The 23,628-nt window shown below is 39.4% G+C and overlaps 1 protein-coding gene across 1 annotated transcript in view; it reads right to left on the bottom strand.

Annotated features, from left to right (window-relative positions):
- SLC5A12 (solute carrier family 5 member 12) overlaps window positions 1–22,812 on the bottom strand; it is a 55,886-nt gene extending 33,074 nt beyond the window's left edge. The window contains exons 1-8 of the mRNA XM_046014196.1: window positions 22,173–22,812; window positions 14,462–14,527; window positions 13,258–13,309; window positions 12,203–12,270; window positions 7,907–8,061; window positions 7,646–7,786; window positions 2,176–2,305; window positions 1,107–1,195 (exon numbers count right to left, since the gene is read on the bottom strand). Of these exons, the coding sequence (XP_045870152.1) occupies window positions 1,107–1,195; window positions 2,176–2,305; window positions 7,646–7,786; window positions 7,907–8,061; window positions 12,203–12,270; window positions 13,258–13,309; window positions 14,462–14,527; window positions 22,173–22,511 (1,040 nt within the window). The 5' untranslated portion in view covers window positions 22,512–22,812. The remainder of the gene's footprint in view (window positions 1–1,106; window positions 1,196–2,175; window positions 2,306–7,645; window positions 7,787–7,906; window positions 8,062–12,202; window positions 12,271–13,257; window positions 13,310–14,461; window positions 14,528–22,172) is intronic.
- Between the last annotated feature and the right edge of the window lie 816 nt (window positions 22,813–23,628).

Raw genomic sequence — 23,628 nt, 5'->3', positions numbered from 1 at the left:
GGATATCTGTCAACATATTAATATGCCAAAAGTTTACAAAACAGCCACTTCAAAAATTCTAAAAATTTAATGAAACTCAGTATCTCTGACAAAATCTTTCCTAAAAGTGGAATAAGCATATGTATTTTGTTCTTTTTTACAATTTGTTAACTTAAATGCATATTCTTTTTTAAAAAGAAAAAGATTTATTTATTTACTATAGAGAGAGAGAGAGTGAGAGCACAAGCAGGAGGGGCAGGGAAGAGAGAGAGAATCTCATGCTGTCTCTGTGCTAAGAGCACAGCCCAAGACAAGGCTCCATCTCAGGACTTTGAGATCACAACCTTAGCCAAAACCAGCAGTGGGACACTTAACCAAAAGAGCCATCCAGGTGCCCCTTAAATAAGTATTCTTAAATGTAAATAATATCTTTCAAATTAAAACTTGATATCACAGTTAATGGTAATATCCAAGAGCCATTTACCCCTTTTCTCCTCACAAAAGCATGCCCTACCACTTATAGTCTACTGCAGATCCATCAGGAAGAGAGGGACTTGACCTTGCACAGGCTTGACCTTGCACTTGGATACTACTCTATCCCAGCCAGGGGGGAAGCATCTCTTTCCCCTCAGCAACCATTCAGCCAATGAAAAGCCACCACACTTAAAACTCCTGGTTTTCTCTAATTGGTCTTTTAGTCCATACCAGCCTTCTGGACTTACTCCTTTTCTCCTCAAAAAAAGCAGACCTCTCCTTTGTTCCCCACACTTGCTTACGGTTTTGCCTCAGCTTACTTGTCCCGTATTTCCATTCTCTCTTATTCCCCTACAAACCTATCTTTTGCTGGTAAGATAGTTGGGGGGGGGGGGTGTTTCTAAGGTTAACCCTTCTAATGCTTTCCCATTGATCTTCAAATCCAAACCACTTCCTAAAGTTTCACAAGTACAGTTTCCGTCTCATACAACGAAGGAGAACATGCAAATGAAGCATTCAGCAGGGCAGCAGACACACAATATGCAATAAATGGTGATTACCACCGCCATCACCCCTGGCACCTCACTGTGCTTGCCATCCCCACCATCATCATCCTCCGCATCGTCAGAGTGGAGTGTTGTCGAAATACTAACCTCAGAGTTCCGCTGAAGGCACAAGCCACAAAGAGTCCAGGCAGTCCTGGCATCGTGGAAAATATCTCCATGACAAAGTATGGCATCAGCTGAAGAGAAGGTAAGACAAGACAGGATCAGTGGTCTTGGCCGCAGAGTCTCAAATGTGAACACATCACTTTTTAGCAAAAGGAGGTGGGAAAAAAGACAAAAACAAACAAACAAAAAAACAACTAGAGGAGTTTGTGGGGACTCAGGGTGTCACCCAATGGCAGTTGAGGTTACAATTAATCCAACTTTGTGGAGCTGAGGTCCAGCTCCAGCTGGAGGGGAGGTGAGGGATGGAAAGGGAAAGCTGATATTAGGGAAAAGGGTTGGATGAACTTTAGAAGGTTCAGGAACTTGTTTTATTTTTCCCATGTTTGTAATGCATGCCAATCCCTTGTCTGTCTACCCTTAATGTCAGCAGTTAAATCCTAACAAAAAATGCTTAAAGCACATATTCAGGGAATCTAGGAATTATGGTTCTACTCTGTAGTCAGATTTGTGAGAGAGGAACCCCCCGGAGCATAGAGGACAATGGAATATACAGAAGGGAGAGAGGTGATGGTTCTTCTTCTCCATAAATGGAGTTTTTGAAAGCATTTTTAATGTAGTATTTTGGGCTGATGGTATTTAAGTTATGATGAGAAGACATGAGCAGAAGCTTTATAGAAGTAAGGGTCATTTCTTCAATTTGAGAATAGAGCATCTTTAATCAACCTTGAGACATAGAAAAAAAGAATTGAAATGTCACATTAACAACAAAAGCCATGGGTTCAAGCCTAACTTCCACTCTCCTCAGCCTTGCCCTGGCTCCTGGCCTTTTCTTCCCGGACAAGGTGAGACAGCTTTTTATGTGTTACTCCTCCATTTAGAACCTGGTGTGTGGTGATGTCACTCAAGAGGAGAGGAAAGAATTCAACTCTCTAGGGGTTAGAAAGTGGCTTGAGATCCAGGTGGGAAAAAAGGGAAGAACCCATTTTACTCATTCATGGCCAGAAGCACACTCATCTCAGCCATTCCCCCCTGGTCCCAAGGGAACACATACCTGGTCTGGTGCTGAGATAATGCCAGAAGTCCAAGGGTCACAATCTCTGAAGTGGGAGTACATGATTAAGCCAGAGAAGACAGCACACACCAGAATGATCCAGAGACCCAACAAGTTAAAATACAAGGCTCTAGAAAAGAACAAAAAGCTCTGTTGTAGCCTCTATGCCATTTTACAGTATGATGAAGACATTACCAAAAATTCAAGGAAAAAATTTGGAGGGATTTTTGCTATAAAATAAAATTCCACAGTCTTCAAGAATCATTACATTTCATACATTTGCAAATTTTTGTTTGTTTGGGAATATTACACTTTAGACTGATGACTAAATTTCAATGAGGTAAATTTTTTGATGGCTTTCCTTTTGAAATCAGGAGTTTTTCTGCAAAATCTCAACATGTGGTATAAGATCTATTCTCTTGGATGAAATTTCACATACTGATCACTCATATTATATAACTTACAGTGATTTTCCCCCCCACTCAATTCATAAAACTGTCAAAAAGCAAACTTACATTTTAACATCTTTTCTTCCAGAAGGATAATGAGATAAATGTAGAAGTAGACACATTTTGGAAATAATCACTTTGGAGACTGATTTAGATGAAATTTAAAGTTGAGGGTTTTTTTTTTTTTTTTAAAGAGGATAGAAAATATGCAAAACCTAAGATCATTTTACCATATTCTGGGGAGCAATTCTTTTTATTTGTACAATAAAGAAATGCTTCATTCCAGTTTGAGTGCTTTGGCAGTATCCTATGGTTATTTTGTATTCATTGTTGTGTTTGAAAGTGAAAATATTACTAGTTTTTGGGTTTTTTTTTTTTAAGGGCCTATTTAGCCAGAGTGATTCCATCTCGGTTAAACAGTGATTTTGTTGGTTATGCAGTAAAACTTAAACTGACCCTGCCCACCCCCCCCTCCAAGGGGAATGTACTTAAAAGCAAGTCTGGGAGACAAGGACAAGTCAGGCCACGTGGAAATATCCAATAAATAAAGCGCACCTCCTATCTCCCTAACTACCAAAGAATGTGGGCCCCCCATTTTGGGGGCCAATTCTGACCAAGGTGATAGGCTAGTTCAAATAGCTACTATAGGGTGAATTGTAATTCAATTGGCCACCCATGTGTGACCTAGCATGACTATGCAACTTTCTCTGTGTATTACAATCTCATTGGTCACCTGCGTGTGGCCAGACTCAACCACATGGCCTTTGCTCTATAAAAGTTAGTCTGTGCAGCTGGGGGGTGGGGGTTTCGCCTCTCTGTAAGGTCGGTTTGATTCTCGATGCTTGGTGTGAAATAAAGCTTTGCTTGACCTTCGCTTTCTATCAGTCTTTCTCCTTTGATCACAGACCCTAACATTTTGAAAGATTTTATTTATCTGCTTAGAGAAAGAGAGAGCACCTGTGGGAGCTAGAGGAAGAAGAGAGAGAATCCCAAGCAGGCTCCATGTCCAGAGCAGAGCTCAACAAGGGGCTCAGTCTTACAACCTTGAGATCATGACCTGAGCTGAAATCAAAAGCCAGACACTTAACCGACTAACTCACCCAGCTGCCCCATTAGTTTTCTTAATCTCAAGGAAGACTGGAAAGTGGGCTGGATTTATATAAAACAACTTTATTCTGGAGAAAGTTTCAAAGGGCCAGAAGAGGAACAGTGGGAATTTTCTTGTATCAAGTCATTATTTGAAGGGAACCAGATACATCCACACTAAAATGTAAGGACACAAATTAATTTCAAAGCCTCTGAAAGCCCACACTGTACAGATGTACCTAGCTTTCCAAAAACCCTTGAGTCAAACTACCCATTTATGAAGCTTATCTTGTTAAATGAGTCTCTCCTTTGGAAATTTCTATTTCATACTATTTACATTAGAAAAGGGACTTATCCTAGAAGTTACCTCCTTGAGAGTATTCTAACAATGTTTTTTGTGGAGCTGTATTGATTTGTTTGTTTTTACTTAGAGGGGTTGATTTAGAGATAGCCTTTTGGGGATGCAATTAATACCTGAGGAGATCAATACCTATTAACTGCATTGTTTGTACTCTTGCTGTCCTCCTTTCTGAGCAACTTTATTCAAACCTTTACTCAGGCCACCTCCAAGAGAGCCCTCCCTGACCATCTTTTATCCAAAACAGTCCATCTCTGCTATCTTAATCAGTTTCTACTTCTTATACTATTTTATACCTTGACAGCACTTAGCATTGTCTGAAATTGTAAAATATATACATTTGCTTTTTATTAGTTTCCCCCACTCCAACAAACACAGTGTTATAGAATTGTTCTGGCACATAGAAGACATGAAATTATTTATTTTTGGAAATAAGTAATTGAATGACTGAATTAATTAGTGGTAGAAATTCAGTACAATATAATTGTACTCCTCATATCACTTCTTTCTTTTTTTTTTTTTTTAAGATTTTATTTATTTATTTGACAGACAGAGATCACAGGTAGGCAGAGAGGCAGCCAGAGAGAAAGGAAGGGAAGCAGGCTCCCTGCTGAGCAGAGAGCCCGATGTGGGACTCCATCCCAGGACCCTGGGATCATGACCTGAGCCGAAGGCAGAGGCTTTAACCCACTGAGCCACCCAGGTGCCCCCAGGCATCTCTTTATAGCAGGCTCTTCTAGGTCCTGGGGTAGAGCTGTGAGCAACACAGAACCCCTCCTCATGGAGCTTAAATTTTGGGATTGGAAGCAGATCATTATTGAAATGAAATTAACGACTACAATGATTTTAGATGTGAATGAGGAAAATAAACTAAGGCAGTAGGAATAGAACAAAAGTGACTGGTGTGGGTGTGCTCATCTTAGCCAGAAGATGGGCTAGAGATGGGACAGGACAGAACAATCTGTATCAGCCCCTTCTACCTTCTTTGCACCACTTATGATCAGCAATCTTGAAAGATAAACTTGGGTCTAGAAACAAGAGGAGATGAAGTCAGGTTCCAAGGAGCACATCTAAAATGACATGGTGGGTGGTATTATTTCTGGGTGTGAGGAAGGTCAATAGGGCTTAACATCAATCAGTGATGTGAGTAATGAGTGAGTAAGTAATCAGCATTCCTGGCCATGAAATTATATGCATATATAATGAGTTGCTCCTGGTTTTAACCCATGGACATGTTCAGCATGAACGTTATGGATCTATTTTCACCTTCATATGTTTCAAATTGTATTTTTCCCAAGTAGCAGAGCTTTTCCTAAATTCAGATTGAATGTTTTAATGACACCAGGCTCTCAGATAATTGAACAGAAGCAGAGCATTTAATCAACATTCTGCAGAGCCTCCTAGGTGAGAGCAGATGGGGAGCTGGCTCAGAGTGGCCTCCAGCTGCCCCAATAGTGACCTTGAGACTTCAGCTGTGTGACAAATGACACATCCCCACTGCAGGCTTCCTTCCAGCTGTATGCAGTTCAACTGGACTGATCATTTTGACTGCTTTCTATTGTAGTAACCAAATCTATTTGGATTCTCTCAGAAAAGTCTGTTCTAAAGAGAATTTTTATTTTTCCATCTTTCCTTATTCTCACAAAATTCCTGTCATAGTTCTGGTCCTTCCACAGAAGTGGAGGTGGGTAAAACCAGGAGCTGCAATCCTAAATGTTTAGGAAATTGTGTACATTTTTTCTCCATGAGTATCTTTCCTTTTCCATCAGGTTTAATAGCCAGTAAAAACTCATGCAATAAGTTCCAAACTCCAGGCAAACATTATGAATGTAATTGTATCAACTTTTGCTTGATTTAAATGAATCAAGTGTCATTCAATGACACTCAAAGATACACAAACACAAGCACACACTCAATGACACTCAAAGATACACAAACACAAGCACACACTCAAGAGTACACACTACTACTTATTGGAGTTATAGGGGGAAATTAGTCATGTTCACCAGAAAAAAATAATATAATGCAATACATAAGATCAAAAACAATCTAGATATAGTAGAGAATTATTGGTTATTTCACCAAAATATCCTTCCTTTTGGAGATACAATCAACTTCATTTTAAGGCAGAAGTTTATTTTTTTTTTAAGATTTTATTTATTTTTTTGACAGAGAGAGGGATCACAAGTAGGCAGAGAGGCAGGCAGAGAGAGAGGGGGAAGCAGGCTCCCTGCCGAGCAGAGAGCCCGATGCGGGACTCGATATCAGGACCCTGAGATCGTGACCTGAGCCAAAGGCAGAGGCTTTAATCCACTGAGCCACCCAGGTACCCCTTAAGGCAGAATTTTAAATGAATTTTCATTTTACCTATTTATTTTTTTTAAAGTAGGCTCTATACTCAATGTGAGGCTTGAACTTACAACCCCAAGATCAAGAGTCCATGCTCTACCAACTGAGCCAGCCAAGAGACCCTAAATGAACTTTAACTTTAAATGAATTGTGAGATCCAAATCACACTTGATATTAATTACATTTTCAACAATTTAGCTATTTGATACAAAGTAATAATCTTGTATGGAGGATATGTTAACATTATTTATTATAATAGGATATAAATATGTTATCAGCAAATTAATGGAATACTAGATAATGCCTTCAATTCTTCCTTCTGAGAGTGTATGAAATACATAAGTAATATAGTCTCTTGGAATTCAGATTACAAAACAGTGAACCATGTCCCAGCAATGTTATCTTCTATTCAGTCTAAATAAAAAAACTATGCATTGAAAATATTTTAAAATCAGTTGGGGAAATATTCACAGTGGCTTTTTCTCACTTGAAGAAAAGTTGAGGACATCTTGACAAATCTGGGGATGCTGGAAATTTAGACAGAACAATGGGGATAAGATGCCCATTTTAGACGCAAGTCTAGCTTATTTCTGTCATGTCTGCAGAATAATGCATGACTTCCTCCATTCCCCACTCTAGGGCATTGGATGCATTGCATGACTTGGAAGAGGATTCCCAAGCTGTGTCCTGCTGGGGTCTTTGAGTGGGAGCACACCTGGCAAGACTGGTGACTGCTAGATCAGCAAGAGCTGGATTGGCAAAAGCCCCATTATGACTTGCCTTATTACCTTGGCTTTCCTTCTTTTAAACCTCTTCTTGGAAAATTTAAGGATACATCCATCAAAAGAAAAACAGTAGCTCAAGAGACCACAGGCTTAATCAAGTCAGTCATAAGGACCATCTCTTCACAGAAACTCTAAGGAGGCAAAACATGCTATTTACCTCTGCATTGCCACCCAGGGCACCTAATTTCACCTAGTAAGTTCTCAGTAAGTGCAGGCGGCAAATGGTGGAGAGCAAAGACAGGAAGAACTGTAAATTCAAACACACTTCCTTGTTGAGGTGGGATTAGTAATGCCTGCCTCAAAAAACTGTTTAGAAGAATAAATAAAACTTTCCATTTCTGTCTCTCTCTCTCTCTCTCACACACACACACACACACACACACACGGAAGCATATAAGTACCCACTAGGGCAAAGAAAACTGAAATGTTCATTTATAACTTACAGTTTTGCGTGTTTTTCTGTTTTGCAAGAGATGCATCGCTGTATGGTGGACTGATTAACTCCATAGATCCCAAGCCAGGTGAAAGTTCCTCCCACTGAGATTGTCCAAAAAGTGTGCCGCCTGAGAGGATCTACATCAAAGCTAGGAGGCAGAGAGACGTGAGTGAACAAAAATGTTCTATTGATGCCCAAATCTTATTTTAGTTACTGAGGTCATACAGCTAAATCTTTATAAAATATGGGAAAGTAATATTGGACGTACTCAAATATATTTAGTCGAGATCCATTTGTCGAGTGCTCTATGACATTGTGTAATCCACCCGCATGAGCTGATCCTTGAATGAGAACTGTTAAGAAGCCCACAATCATGACAACCATCTGAAATGCATCTGTCCACACCACTGCTTTTAATCCTCCCTGAAATGGAGAGAATGGATGTGAATTCTCAGAAAGGAAGGCTGCAAGTCTTCCAATTCTTTACAACTTTTCTACTGATGTAATATTTCTTTTCCTTTTTCCTCCCTCCCTCCTCTTCCTTCCTCCCTTCCTTCCTCTCTCCCGCCCTCCCTCCCTCCTTCCCTATCTCCCTCCCTTTCTTTCTTCTTTCTCTAGCCATGCCATGAAGAATGAGGGGGAATTTACCAGGTACAGAGGATAAGAGGAGAGGGGAACAACATGTGTGAAGGACGGAGATGTATGGCTGCCTGGAGAAATGAAAGAATGCTAGAATATGTAGATTGGGGTATTTACAGAATGCCCAAAAGGAGGTTGCTGAATTTACTAGGAGCCAGAACACACAGATTTTGATAAGGTTACTTAAGCGATTTCTCAAGAGCAATGAGAGAGCATTAAAGAGATTTACATGAGGAGAGATTTTTACGTTTGCTTCTCAGTGGTTTCAGGGGTGTTTGTGTGGATTACAGATGGGTGGACCAAGGAAAAGAAGCAGTGGTAGAGACACTCGGAGTTGATTTCAGTAGTCTGTGCCCAAGAGGACAGAGGTTTGAGGAAGGTTTGCAGCAGGGTAGAGATGGAAAGAAATGGATGGACTTGAAAGAAAACTGGGAGGTCTAATCCACACAACTTGTGAATAATTGAATGCACATGATGAGGAGGTGGGGGAATTAAGGATAATCATCTGGGTCTGGCTTATACAAACATGAGGATTTTTTTTTTTTTGTAAATTTAGTGATAGTAAATAAATTTGGGGGGACTGAGATGGTAGAATGCTGAGAAAGAAGAAAAGAACTAGGAAAGAGTGATAGATTCCAGACACCAATGGAGAAAGGAGTTTTAAGGGCTGGAGGATGTGGAAGAGTGAAGTGAGCAGGGCAGACTTTGCGGAGGATAAATCTCACAGCAGAACTCAGGACAGAGCAACGAGGCAAGAGGTTAGCGGGCTGGTTATCAAAACTGGATCCTCTGTAGAATCCCTTGGGGAATTTGAAAACAAACAAACAAAAAACAAATGCCAGTGTTCTAGCACGAGCCCCAAGGATTTCTGAATAAATTGAGGTCTGGGTTGGGACCCAGTCCTATATATTTTCAGAAAGCTCTCACACGGATTCTAATGCACAATTCTAGTTGAGAGCACGTGGGCAAGAGGAGAGGAGGCAAGAAAGGCTGCCAGAGTAATCCAGGTATAAAATCTCTCAGGACTACAGTGAGGTGAAGTGAGGAAATTGGGAAAGATGAAACAAAGGGATATTTAAAAAAAGGGGGGGGCTTTGAAAATGAATAAGCACTATGAGAATGGAATGATGTAGTATTTTTAACATTGAAAATAGAATTATCATCCCCAGTTACTCCTCCAGAGTGTCAAGAACTTCTGTGAAAAGATGACAGGCTTCATCTTTATCTTGAGAAGAAAGAAGACGTTGAGGTTGTCCCATCATTTCTTTTGAATTGCAGTTTCATAAATAGACATTCAAGTTCTTGCCAGAGGCATCGTATTTGTATATTGTGTTCACATCCTGACTTGAAAAATAATCAGTGTTTACCTCCTGCCTCTCAAGTAATAGTATTATGATTTTCTCTAAAGATATTAAGCTTTCCAAATCCAAATCACAACATCAGATTTTAGTGATACAAAGACCAAATGTCACAGACCTCAGTTTTCAGCAGCTACTTGTTACTGGTTATGTAAAACTATGCTTAAAGCTGAACCTCAGCTAGACATGAGGCAAGAGAACAAATCGCTTTATCAATCGTATATCAAAAGACAGATTAGAGCCACCATGAAAATTTCTCTGACTCTGTAACTCCTTCATACAGTCACACACACACACACACACACACACACACACACACCCCACTGACCTATAACCTCGATCCAGCAGTGCCACTGGTGTATTTAATCAGTCTGTGTTGTTGTAAATCTAGCGTTTACTTTACTAAATGGCAAGCCCCTCGGTGGCAGGGGCTATTGTTTTAACCTCTTCTACTGCTTATCTTAGATATGCAACCATCCGCAGGATCATAAAGAGACTGCAACATGAGCAACACGTTGTTAGTCAAACAAGCCACCATTGCAGTGAGATCCGGAAGGCTGTAACCTGCCTAGAGACAGGAGAGATGGGACAGAGGTGTGGGAAGGGATTAGATGGGCGGATGGACTCACATCAGGAGAGATTTCCAGCACTAGACCAAGAGGCTTATACTTTATCCTGGGAACAATGGGAAGTGAGACGGGAATTGGGTCAGTTAAGTGGCATGAAGAAATAGGTGATTAAGAGTAATCTTCCAGAGGCATGCAGGCTGGAGGGAAGCACTGAAACCAATTAAGAGGTAGCAAATTTAGTTCATTTTAGCTTATTGCGATTATTAAAATATCCAGACTTGTGTCTGACATTACTTTTTTGTTTCTATTTGTGCTTACTCTATGCTTTTATCCTCTTCTCTTGCTTAACTCACTTGAGGTTTTGTTTTGTCTTGTTTTAATTCCCTTTTTCCACTTTGATCGTTTTATTTAAATGGGCCCCCTTGAAATTTTGCCATAAATTTTTAAGTTAGAGTTTAAATTTAAAGAATGTCTTAATCCCTAACAATTCAAAGATGATAAAATTATCAGATCAGATTACTGTCTTCCCGATTTACATGCTGTTGTTGTCCAAATGAGGTTTATTCTTTTTCTTAATCCCAAATTACATATATTAATAATAATTATTAGTGGTAGTATATTTTATATTATAAATTACAATATATAATTAGACATGCATGTTATACTATACTATAAAGTTATTTTTTATCATCAAGCACCAAAAATTGTTTGACTAGACTTACTAAATATTCACTATTTTTATTTTCTTATCATTACTTCTTCTATCCAAAACTGGATCATTTTCCTTCTTCTCACAGTACTCCTGTGGATTTTTCTCAGGAAAAAATAGATTAGTGGTAAATTCTCTTGGTTCTTGACTATTCCTAAAAGTATTGCTGAATACACAATTTTAGATTGACAATTGTTTTCCATCAATGCTTTGAAGATATTATTTCATTGTTTCTACCTTCCATTATTGTTGCTAAGAAGTCTGGCAATGTCCCTGGCAATGTGTCTAGTCATCCTGTCAGATATGGCCAGACACATAAGGAGCAGGAGCTTATTTTTAACCTACGTAAGAGATGTGTGTCTGGAATAAAGCTATGGTAGTGAGAATGGAACGGAAAAAAAAAAAAAAGATAAAATTCTGTAGTGCAAAAGAGATGGTGGGAATTGCGTGTATGAAAAGGAGAGATAAGGACATTTCTAAGTTGTATATTTCATGATCTATGTTCAAAGAGTCTCTGATATGCACGCAATGCCAAAATATCTAGATGGTCTGCTCTATGATAAAATAGGATTAGTTTGTTATTCTCTATGGAGGAGGAAAGATAACCCAGCTTTCTGAAAACCAGTGTCATATTTTTAACTGATTATTTACAGCCTCTGTATATGGGTGCCAATGATTCAGGAGACTAAAGCTTCCATTGCACAGCATGATAAAATATATGCTCGATGAATGTTTGCTGAACTAAACTGTTATTAACAATTATATAAATATGTTGCCAATGGCACTCAGATTCCTTGATGAAAAACTGAGCATATGTTAAACCAAATGTTACTGTAATCCAAGCTTATCCATAAATAAGAAACAACAATAAGCTGTGGAATCCTTAGGTTTATAAAATACCAGCCATCCTTTATCATTCATACATGATTGTGCATTTCTCAATCACTAGACAGCTATAAGTGTATGCTACTTATGGTTCATAATTACCGTTAACAAGAACACTGTTTTCTTGGCAGTTGCATATGGCCCCTTATCCTCTGAGCAAGGAGGGATCTTTGCCATGACTTTTTCAAAGGAGACCAGAACCCCATTCTGCTAATGGCACTGAAAGAATTTTAAATAAAAGAACAGCACCTCCCTCAGGAAACTGTAACAGAGAAGCCAGCAAATTTCTATTTAATTTTGGAATAGCAATTTCTGTTATAATTAGATGCCCTGTTGCCAGAGATTTGCCTTTATCCCATATTAGGGAGATGGTGTTAAATACTTCTTCACGGTTGGATACATACCAGGGTACAGTAGAATGTGCAAACAATTCCTGTTGCAAACACAGAGCCCCAGAGATCAAACCCAGTCACTAGAAAAGAAGAAAAAATATTGAAAGAAGTTTCTCTGAGAAAAGTAGAAGAGCAAGGTTTATGAGAAAGAAGTCACAATATTTTTGTCAGTGTTCTTTGTGGGTCAATGGAAATCCAATTAGAATTTTCTCTTATTATATTCACCTCTGTTAAAAATTATTTTATTACAGTGTTATACTTCAACTCAGGCTATAATTTTTAGGTAATGTTAAGAGCCAAACCTTTCCTCCTAAAACTCTGTAGCTTCTGGTTTGCACCAACTGTTTGTTTTTTCTTAACAAAGTTAGTGTGAGGACTTTGAAACCACCTAAACATCAGCCATGAATAAATATGTCTTGATAAAGCACACAGCAAGATTAAGTTGAATATTGAAGACTTCTAATAGTATAGGTATTATTATGAAGTTTATTTTAATCTTTTTAAAATTCTTGTTTCTAGTATTCTATCCCCTCAAAAAAGGTCAAGCATAAGTTTTTTTTTAAAATTACTATGAGTACTTTTTACTCTTGTACTTAGATTATTGACTTCATAAAATCTCTAAGACGGGATCATACATTATAAACGTCCGTAGTGGTTGTGTGTATGCAATATCCAAACTGCCATCGCTTCAGTGATTAAAAAACAGAACAAACAAACAAATGAATGACAATCACACTGGGTGTTTGAAAACTTGTGGGCAAATCAAGTAACTAATTATTTGCCCTTTTTTTCTCTCTTCTTTTTTTAGATTTTATTTAAATTCAGGTTAGTTAACCTATAGTATATTATTAGCTTTAGGAGTAACATTTAGTGATTAATCAGTTACATATAACATCCAGTGCTATTTTCAATGTTTGATTTTTGGAGCTCTCTATTTTAATGACTACAATAATCAGAGCCCCCTAACCATGGGAATGTCTCCCCAGCAGGATGGAGGTATATTTCTCAAGGTGAGAATGTAAGCATACAAAAGATGCAAAGTATCCAGGGGAGTATCAGTGACTCACCTTGATTGAGCGCCAGTGCAGGTGCATACACCACCACTCCTGTGTAGAGAATCTGGTGGGGAAGCAAGAGTCAGGCGAATAGTGTGAAAAGTGACATGGAATGGGACGCTGCCTCAAAGCTTCCTTATTGACCTTAGAGAGGAATTTCGCTTATCATGGTCCTTAAACCTGTCATTGGCAACCACTCAAATCTTGAAATCATTGATTCCTGTCATTAGTGGGGATCATCAGCATTTGATGGGGGAAGAGCATTAGACTTTTAAGACTGCTGTGCATTTTGAGACTTGATGGCTAGATATGACATATTTCTGAAGGAAACAAAGATAGGGTTCAAGTCAAGGTAAGGGTTTTGGTTCAACCTTTCTCCACCCACCCCTGCCCCCATGCCTGTGTCACAATGACTCAACCTCATTTCAGCATGCTGCTGAAATAGAGATTTTAGAATGGAGAGAGTACAGCACAGCGAATGCTGACATGGGTGATCTAATTCCTGCGTACATCTTGGGACTCCCAGGGTTGCAGCCACTATGCTGAAGGAAGTAGGTGCAGTCCCATTTTTAGTTTAAATGGGATTTAATCATTTGGAGATCATGTGAGGATTTTAGGAAGCAAAAGTATAGGAGCAGTTCAGGGAGCACTGCTCTCCTCCTTCTCTCTCTCCTTCTCTCTCTCTCTTAAATCCCTGTCAGTGAGTGGGAGTTTTAAGAAAGGGAAGAAGGTTATTTTCCAGCAGAGAGTACTTCGTGAGCTGTAGGAAGCATACCAACCCTGTGGGACAGCATGGAGGCACCCAGAGCTTAGGAAGCAGAAGAGGAGTCCAAAAGGGGAGAATGGGAATATTGTCTTAAAATGACTTTCAGCAAGATGAGCATTTCTGGTTCAATGCAGTTAACGAATTACTGGACCATTTCATAGCCAAAGTAACTTGTACAAGCGAAATAAAAGTTTTTAATGCTATTTTTTCCCTTGTGGTTTATGATATACATTTGTTTTTTATTTATTATTTGGATGAATATACAAGTCTGTGCAATGTGGATAATTTTCAGGGTAATCACATATCTCGAAAGTGCTATCCTCAGAAGAAAGTAGTTTCTTCTTAGTGCTAGGTTTGTCCTTTAGTTGCATTCATTGTCCCCCTAGAGTAAACAAACTCATATCTTGTCACCCCACACTTTCCCCATCTGTAGCAGACCTTCCCCCTTACCGTCTGCACAATGTAGATGACAGTGGCCGCGAAGCGTACTGGTTTATTGAATCGTAGTTGTAAGTACTAGGAAGAACAGAGAGAAGGACAAGCAAAGAGTCAGTGAATTATTTACATAAGAGCTGCTAAGAAGGTTCTTTTTTCTTGTATTCCTTTATGTTTAGTGCTTTGATTTATAATGTGATTTTATGCCAGATATACTCAAGAGAACCGGAAAAATACAGATCGTTTGAAGTCCAAGAAATGGCAGAGCTCTATTAAAGATCAACTTTTGCTTAAGCTTCTCATGATAGGGAAAATAAATGCTTTTTATTTTTAAATTTTTATGGTTTGAATAAAAATCCAGATCCTCTGACTTTCTACTCAGGGGTCTTCCTACTGACTACAGTTGAAGCCACTGTTGCCTTTTATGTCCCATTCCTCCAGAATTAGCCCAGACCTGTATTCCCTCTTCCCTAGATGACTGCAGCAGCCTAGGGAATAATTTTTATTGGAATTAGGGGGATTAGCTGGTCCCTAATTCCAATCCTTGCCCATCCATTCCATCAATGGATGTTTTCCTAGACCAAGGCTCTAATCATGTTGCTCTTTTTCTTAAAATCTTCAATGACTCTCTATCATTGAAAACATAGTGTACATCCCACACTTGGTACTCTCTACTGTCTGATCTGTACCTTCCTATCTTAAGTCACACTACTGTCCCTCCAATTATTCATTCTCCACATAAACTCACTGTGTGCTTTTCAATCAACATGCTTTGCACTTCTCAGACTTTTCTTTTCTTACCCTCCTCTACCCCTAACCTGAGAAAATAACCATCTTATTTGTAGACCCTCTTTCCTCAGACGATAGATTCAGTACACTGTGAGTCCGGAGCTAGTCCAGCGAGAGTGTGACTGAGGGCACCAGATATAAGGAAAACATTCGTAAAGGGGTAAGGAGTTCAGTGAGGAGGCAAGTCTCAGATGTCACAGGATGGAAAATGATGCAAAACTTTTGTGGTGTTGACCACTTAGGTTCAAATCAGACACCTTTGGAAAGACTCATTTACTGCGGTCAGCGATGGCTCTCTTTTCTAAAGTTGGTGCTTCTAAGGCTCAAGTGGCATAGTCAATGATAATGCGAAGTACAAGCACAAGAATGTAGTGGGATCTTAGTGACCACACTAGTCACCGTGAGTGCAATGCCAGCTTACTGGCCCTCACTATTCCAATACACGATGATGGCTTCGAGCATCTGCTTCAGGGCTTTGTTTCAGCCCTGGCAAGGCAGGCTAGAAATGCCTGGGGGTGTTATCATTGGCTGAAAGCCAGAGAAAAAAGGGAGTTACACACAAAAAAACTTTCTGGCTTCTTTGCTGGTCAGGAAAGACCCCCTGGGACATGATCTCTATGTCTTCCAGAGGTCCCCATTGAGATTGAACCTCAATTGCTCACAGTAGCAACCTGCTCCAAAACACACATTTTATTGGCTTCATTTCCTTCCATATTTATTTTAACTGCCATTTGCCTACCAATGTTAAATGAAATTACTTCCTGCAAAATGACTTGCATTCAGGGTTTCCTTTGGGGGGGAACATAACTTAAACCAAATAGAATGCAAATGGTGACTTTAAAAATGCTTGTGTAAAAGGGTGTGTCCTGCTGATGGGGACTTTTTGTTCCCCATGACATCAGAGAACTCAAGATAGCCTGCTGGAGTATGCACCCACGTGTGATACAGACAGGCTGTCTCATCTCAGTTCCCTTGGACCTATGAGCCACTAGCTAACACATCAGCTGATGGCAGTCCTATGCAAAGTCTCAGTGAGACCAAGAGAAGAACCTCAGCGTTTTACTGGGCTCCTAGTGAGCCCAGACCAAATTGCTGACCCACAGAATTGTAAGCAAATAAAGTTGTTGTTCTAAGACATTTATTTTGGGGTGGTATCTTACATAGCAGTATATAAGTAATATAAAAATCGGTACCAGGAGTAGAGAAATGTTGTAACCAGTCCCCAAAGTAATGCAGTATTGGCTTTGGGGCTGAGTGGCACCTGAAGTTTGAGAAAGCAAGGGGGAAATTATTCCTGAAAAAGGGAAAGACACTAAGGGGACTGCTATTGGAATTTGCACAAAGTTAAGTGTTTTAATATTGCCATTTAGTTCCACTAAATTCAGCCAATTCAGTCCAACTGGGAAGGCAGTAAGGAGAAAAAGATATGTGAAGAAAAAAAAAAAAAAAGTGGCTCAGAAGTAAGACTCCCTGAATTCTAGTTTGAGCTTTGCCACTATCTTATTGTGACCTAAGCCTTTGGTTTCTCATCCATGAAACGAGAGACAATTTCAATGGCATTATTATCCATCTGAAAGAACATGTTTACCCAGCCTTTCAATTATGCCCTCCCTCGTTCAATGGTCCTTTTTGATGTGTATTTATCTATCACTACTGTCGAAAGTAAAAATGGAAATCCAGCTGAAGAGTCGCATGCTTCATGCCTGCTTTCGAAAAATTGCACAGGTAACGCTTCCCATCTTTGTATTTGATTGTTTTCAAAACTGCAGACCTGGATAGAGCCGCATTCTTTTCCATCTTAGTGAATAATTAAATGGTTCTGACTTCTCATATTGGTTCAAACCCAAATAAATGGATCCCTTCTTTACTCCTCTCTTTTTCTCACTCCGCACATCTACTTGATACAAGAATCATGGTGCCCACGTCCCAATTTCAAAAAATAAGCTACTTACATTATCTCTTCTGTTGCTCCTGTGACACCATCAACTCTTGCCTGAGTTACAGCAAGAACCTCCTGACTAGCCCCCCTGCTAGAGCAGAAAAACCCCAGACTCACTGCCAACATCCAGCTAGAGCGACACTCCAGATCCAAATCACATCATGTCACTCCTCTGCCCAAACGCTGTCATGACCCATCTCATGGAGAGTACACATCAATCCTTGCCATGACCTCAAAGGCTTCATAACATTGGTTCAAACCCTCTCAGACTCTGAATACCCATCTTAGAGTAAAACATTTTGTAGCATCATTTACTATGCTGAAATAACATTCAATAGTGACATCTTATACACATCTAATTTCTGAAAGCTTGAATATAATTACTACAACACCACAAATATAATTTAAAGGAGAATTAAAAGGAAAGAAACTAACTTTCCACAGTATGTCATCTATAAAGCTTAGAAACCATGATAAAGGATGATACTTTAAAAAGTAGTAGCCTGTGCATTATTACAATGAAAAAGTTTGGATTAAAGAGATGTAAGTAATTCAGAAGACATTTAGTTTAAGAAGTCCAAGAAAAATGAGAAGACAGGCAAACACCAGTCTATAAATGAGTGCTATGGGTGAGTAAAAACAGCCTAGATTTATTAGTGTGTGCTCAGAGAAAGAAGGCAATGACTAATGACAAATCACCCAAGTGGAGATCATGAAACTATATGACACTGCAAATGAGCTGAGCCTAATCTACAACCTGACAGTGAGAACAATCCCTCATGCTTTGACATGGGGCCGACTAGTGATAAAATCATGCGGATGGCACATCTTGGTGTTGAAATCCCACTATATATGAAAGCATTTTAATCATTTGGCTATTACTGTAAAATACTCATCCCAAAACTCACTGGCTTAAAAACAAAGGACTTAATCATCTGTACCCTAATTTAAACCATAAAATAAATAAATAAATAAATAAATAAAATCTTTTAAATAAAAAATATATTCACAATAAAAAAATAAAAAATGTAAAAAAGAATTTCATATATTTCATAATTTTGCAGATTGGTTGAGTTAGTTCTTGACTTGTTTCCCCAGGGCCTTCATGAGACTGTGATCAGCTGGAAGGTCAGCGGGGTGAGAAGGTCCACGTGGCCTCATTCACCTGTCTGCTGGTTGAGTTGGCTGTTGGCTGGGGTGCCTCTCTTCTCCTCTGTGTGTCTGCTCCTCCTCCAGAAGACGGACCTGCTAGCCCAGCTTCCTGGCACAGCAGTACCAGGACAGCATTCCAAAGGGCAAAGGAAGAAGCTATATACCTCATGAGGCCCAGGCTCCAAATTTACACAACCCTTCTGCCACATTCTGTCACAAGGTCATCTCAGACTCAAGGACTAGAGAAATAGACACAACCTCTTCCAGTCCTTGGCACTTCAGAAGACCCTGGAAAGAATATCTGTGGATGGGTAACAGGGAATGGAGGATGAAAAAAGAAACAATACATTCAAGCTTCTATAAAGAGCTCAAGTGGTATAAACTTGGGGATCGTAACCACAAGAACATCAATAATAATAAAGAATAATACAAAACCCTTACGTGGCATTTACCACTTGTCAGATTCGGTTAAAAGTCTCTGCATGTAACACCTCAATTACTCTTCACAGACATCCGGGGAGAGAGGTGCTTTTATTATCACGACTCCACATATGTGGAAATCAGGCACGGAGAAGTTAAGCAACTTTCCCAGTCATGCCGCTGGTGGGTGGCAGTGCTAGCAAAGCAAGCCAGATAGTCAAGAGGCCATGCTTTTAATCCTTGTGCCATCTGCCAATTCTCATAAAGCAAAAGGCAGTCCCCAAATCGCCCCTTATGTACTTTACACGATCTGAAGTTCTTACCATTAGGGTACTAAAAATTAAAAATATGTAAAGGGCAACAAAATTTAAAAATTAAATTCAATGAAACCCTAACATTTCTTATAACTCTATTAACTTCATAATTAAAAGGCAATCTCACATCTCCTCAGCTACATATTTGCAATGGGTTGGATGCAGTAACTGAACCGCTTTACTAAAACCAGTGACAATGACCTGGGTATTGAGTAACACATCTGGAAGATATTGCTCAGTAAATAAAGTTTCAGCAACCTCAAGACAATGTTTTCATTCCATTTTAATTTGGGGGAAATAGACAAATTTGTAGCGCGTGTGTATAGCTTCTTATTTTAAAGTTAACATTATTGGGCGCCTGGGTGGCTCAGTGGGTTAAGCCTCTGCCTTGGGTTCATGGGATTGAGTCCAGCATCGGGCTCTCTGCTCAGCAGGGAGTCTGCTCCCCTCCTCCCTGACTCTGCCTGCCTCTCTGCCTACTTGTGGTCTCTCTCTCTGTGTCAAATAAATAAATAAAATCTTTTTAAAAAAAGTAAACATTATTATGTAGCAAAGTACTACTAATTTCTCTTTGCTGTAGGTTTTGAACATGAGGGCATTAAAAAATCACTAAGCATGTGATTTCCATGCCTCACATGCATCACATATCCATCACATATATACGTCTTATATACTGTAAGACACCTGGTGCCCTGCTCAAGCCCCTTAAACTCCAGTAGTGTCCCCCACTCATTGTGACAACCAAATTACCTCATGAATATTCAAGGCCCCCTGTGTCTGGCCCCCATATATACAAGAACTGCTACTCCATAGAGTGAGGCCCCCCCCACCTCCTTGTTTTTGTTTTTGCCCCCCCCCCCACCTCTTTGATCTCAACTCTCCCCTTTCTCCCCTTGGCTCACTCTTCAAGCATAATGATTTCCTTGCTGTCCTTCAAACATGCTAATCACTCTCCCCTTTTAGGGCCTTTGCATCTGTGGTTACTTTAGCTTGGGATGGTCTTCCCTCCTATAGTGCAATTGCTTCCTTTCTCTGGGTCCCCAATTAAATGTCCAGTTCTCACTGAAGTCTCACTTAACCACCCCATATGAATTGTCGACATTCTCCACCCAAAGCAGAACTCCTGCATTCTCCATTATCCTACTTATTTATTCCCTACTGTACTTAGGAGTGCAGGATAGCATTGTGATTCAGCATGCCATCTCTAAAATTAGATGGTCCACGTTTGAAACACAGCCACTTGCTAGCAAGTTCCCTAACTCTATGTGCCTCATGTTTCTAGTCTGTTAAATGGGGATGATAATAACAGAACTTATTGAAAAAGGTTATTTGAAGGCCAAATGATTCGATCATGTAAAAGAGCTAGAGAGGTGCTCAGCACACAAATAGCAAACACTTTTTTATTATGACTGTCTTACATAGTATGTTTATTGATCATCTCTGCTATCAAGTAAGGTCTGTGAGAGCAGGGGTTTGGTTTAATGCTTCATCTCCAGGGCCTAGAGTGTGCCTAGAACATAGTAGTGTTTAATGAGCATTGAATGGATTATTGAATTATTTAGTTGTAAAGATGATTTTCCACATTTAGGTAGGTTTTTTTTTAAATAATTTAAAAAGCTCTTTCATACTTAACTAAGTCTTTATGAAAGAAGGGAGGGATTATTTTCTGCGTGGAAACCAGAGCTGATAAACATTAGGTAACTTTCACAAAGACATCCTATTATTAAGCAATGGGCTTTGAAATCAAACTCCCATTTTCTGACTCCTCTCCTTCTATCTCTGTCTCCCCTCTCTAGCAGTCACTGAGGCAATTCTTTCTTAAAATGTTAGCAGTGGTGGTGGGTATTAAAGAGGGCACGTATTGCATGGAGCACTGGGTGTGGTGCATAAACAATGAATTTTGGAACACTGAAAATAAAGTAAAATTAAATTAAATTTTAAAGTTAGCAATGTCTGTGGGAGTCACACCTTATTAGCTGAATGGAAAAACTTGGATATATTTATGTTTTCAGAAGTACACTAATGAGCAGCGAGGATATGTGCATATATATATTTTAGGACTAACCATAAATTGAATCGTTTCCTCTTGAACTACATCCCAGAGAGTAGCTGTTGCATGACCTAATTCTGATCGCCTACTTTTGGTGGGTAGAGGAGTTTGAGGTTGGATGTTTGATTATGATTATCTGCAGAATCGCAAGTTTTAAAACCTGCTGTAAGGTATTCATTTGCCAAAGTGGATTTAAGGTCCAGAGTAATCCTTTATAATCATTTAGTTAACAGAATTAAAAAAAAAAAAAGAGGTATGTTAAGAGTCCTCTGCTGTGACTTGGTAGGGATGGTGTTGGATAAGGGAAAGACACACATTTCTCATAGAAGCTGATGATCATGCTTAAACACTGGACATGCAAACTCAATTTTTAACATGTTATTTTTCTTGAGAATTATTGTGAAATCAAAACACCACTGCCTTATTTTGTTTTCCTCAATATCATCCCCATATTTGTATCATTTAGCAATTCCTCCCCCCATTAAAATGTTTTCTAATCTCTTAAAAACTTTACCATTTCTCCACTGATAGAAATAACCTATATTAAAATACTCAGCTCTACTATGTGATGGAAAGGAATAAAGATGAAATGGGTTCTCATTAGACCTTACCTAGTATACAATCTTGACTAAGCCATTTATGTCAATTTCAGTTTTCTTATCTGGAAAATGATGATATTTACAGTGTATGTTCTGCATGCTTTTCAGAAGACTGATATGAATAATACAAATAACAACTTCAGCTCTCTTTCATTGAGACTCTCCTACAAGTCAGACAATGCATTAGGTGTTTACAGATAGGTTCTCATTTAATCAATGAGATAGATTGTGAGATTGGCTCCATATTTTCATTCTACAGATGGAAAAACAGTTCTGTGTCCAAAGATAAGTTTTTCCCAATAACAATGAAATGTATTTTTACCATGATGCATAATTGTCCTGAAAATAAACACACTCTTCAACTACCACTGTTATTAAGACAATGTATACTTTTATGGGGGGGAGGTGTCCAAGTGTAGAGAAATAGCAACTCTTTCCAAAATGAAGAGAAGAGTTGTCTTACCTCGTAAGTGCTGGTGATGCCGGATCTGTAGAACACGGGGAGAAAGAGCTCTGATGTGAGGATGATCACAAATGCATATGCAATGAAGAAGAGCACAAAAGATGCCCCAAAGCGGTACACCTCAGAGGGAGCCCCCAGGACAGTGACAGCTGACATGAAGCTGGCTGTCAAGGACAGCGCAACAGGACCAAAGCTCATTTGCCTTCCCCCAACCAGGAACTCCCTTGAAGTTGCCTTTTTCCTCTCCTTAATTGCAAAGAACACCCCAATTCCAGAGGAAATGACAAAGAGGGCTGCAAATACAACATAATCCCAAACTGCGAAGCTCTTTGCCTCCATGCTCGTAAGTATGGTCTCGGGGAGAAGTTGTTTCCAAAAGCAAAGCTCAGGGCAGTAGATGTTTTGCCAAGAGAGGAGACTGTGATTTTGTGAAGGGACCGATGACCACAGGCACTTGACTGGATCTTCAGACACCAAGTTGTACTCAGGGAAGACCTCAGAGGTTGACTACAAAGAAGAATCTGGTAGTGGCATTGGTAGAAACAGATGAGAACTTGAAATCTGACCCGGCCAGGAGCTGTCTGTTCCCCAGAGAAGGAATTCAGATGTGTTCTGAAATTAATAATCATGGGGGTGGAATGGACTTGCCAGATAACATGCTCTTTTATCTTCTAGATTTTTTTTTATTTAAGGTTAAACATTACTGGGGAAAAAATGGAAGTAATACAAGTTGACCATCTCAGCATTTTTAATTAGTTAAATGCAATCTACAATATGCAACATCACCCTCAGGAGTGTCTTTTCCTGAGTAAGCTGGGGAAAGGGTACCTGTAATTTTCCGAGACTGTGGGTGTGGAAGGAAAGGAGCAAAGGACTGGCAATCAGGAGACCTTTGCTCAAGCTGGCTCAGTTGTAAGCAAGCTGTGTAATTGTTGGCAAATCATTTCACCTTTCTGAGCTTCAACTGGAACGTGGAAGTGATAAGACCTTAACAGGTTATTAAAGTGTTTAAGTGTTTCTAACTTTCTACCCTCTTTTTCCCTGATCTGTAAAATGAAAGTTACTAATATCTACCTCATTGGCTGTTATTGGTGTTTAGAGCAGAGCACTCCTGAACATAATAGTTGATTCTCTCTCGACTCAGGAAATGGATTCACCAATAATTAATAAACCATTTGTAGTCCTCTGTTTTATCTCTCTGCCTCTTCCTTGTTTCGACATTTGTAACACTTGCACTCAGAGGCTAAGTCAGAGTGAGTACTAGGACAAATGAGAAAAGAAAGGTGAAAATCCAGTTACAGATTCCTGTTTCTGCTCTTGTTAGACTGTCCATTGTCCTGAAGTACCACACTGGGCCTTTGGGGGACAATTTCTCGATTGTTCTCTATTGCTCATACTTCTCTTTCTTGGTCTTCCCTGAGACCTAGCTCTACAAAACCTGATTATTCCACAAGAT

Source organism: Meles meles, chromosome 8 (genome assembly GCF_922984935.1).
Source record: "Meles meles chromosome 8, mMelMel3.1 paternal haplotype, whole genome shotgun sequence".
Lineage (NCBI taxonomy): Eukaryota > Metazoa > Chordata > Mammalia > Carnivora > Mustelidae > Meles > Meles meles.
The sequence above is the reverse complement of the archived record's forward strand: the minus strand, read 5'-3'. Positions and strand labels throughout refer to the sequence as shown.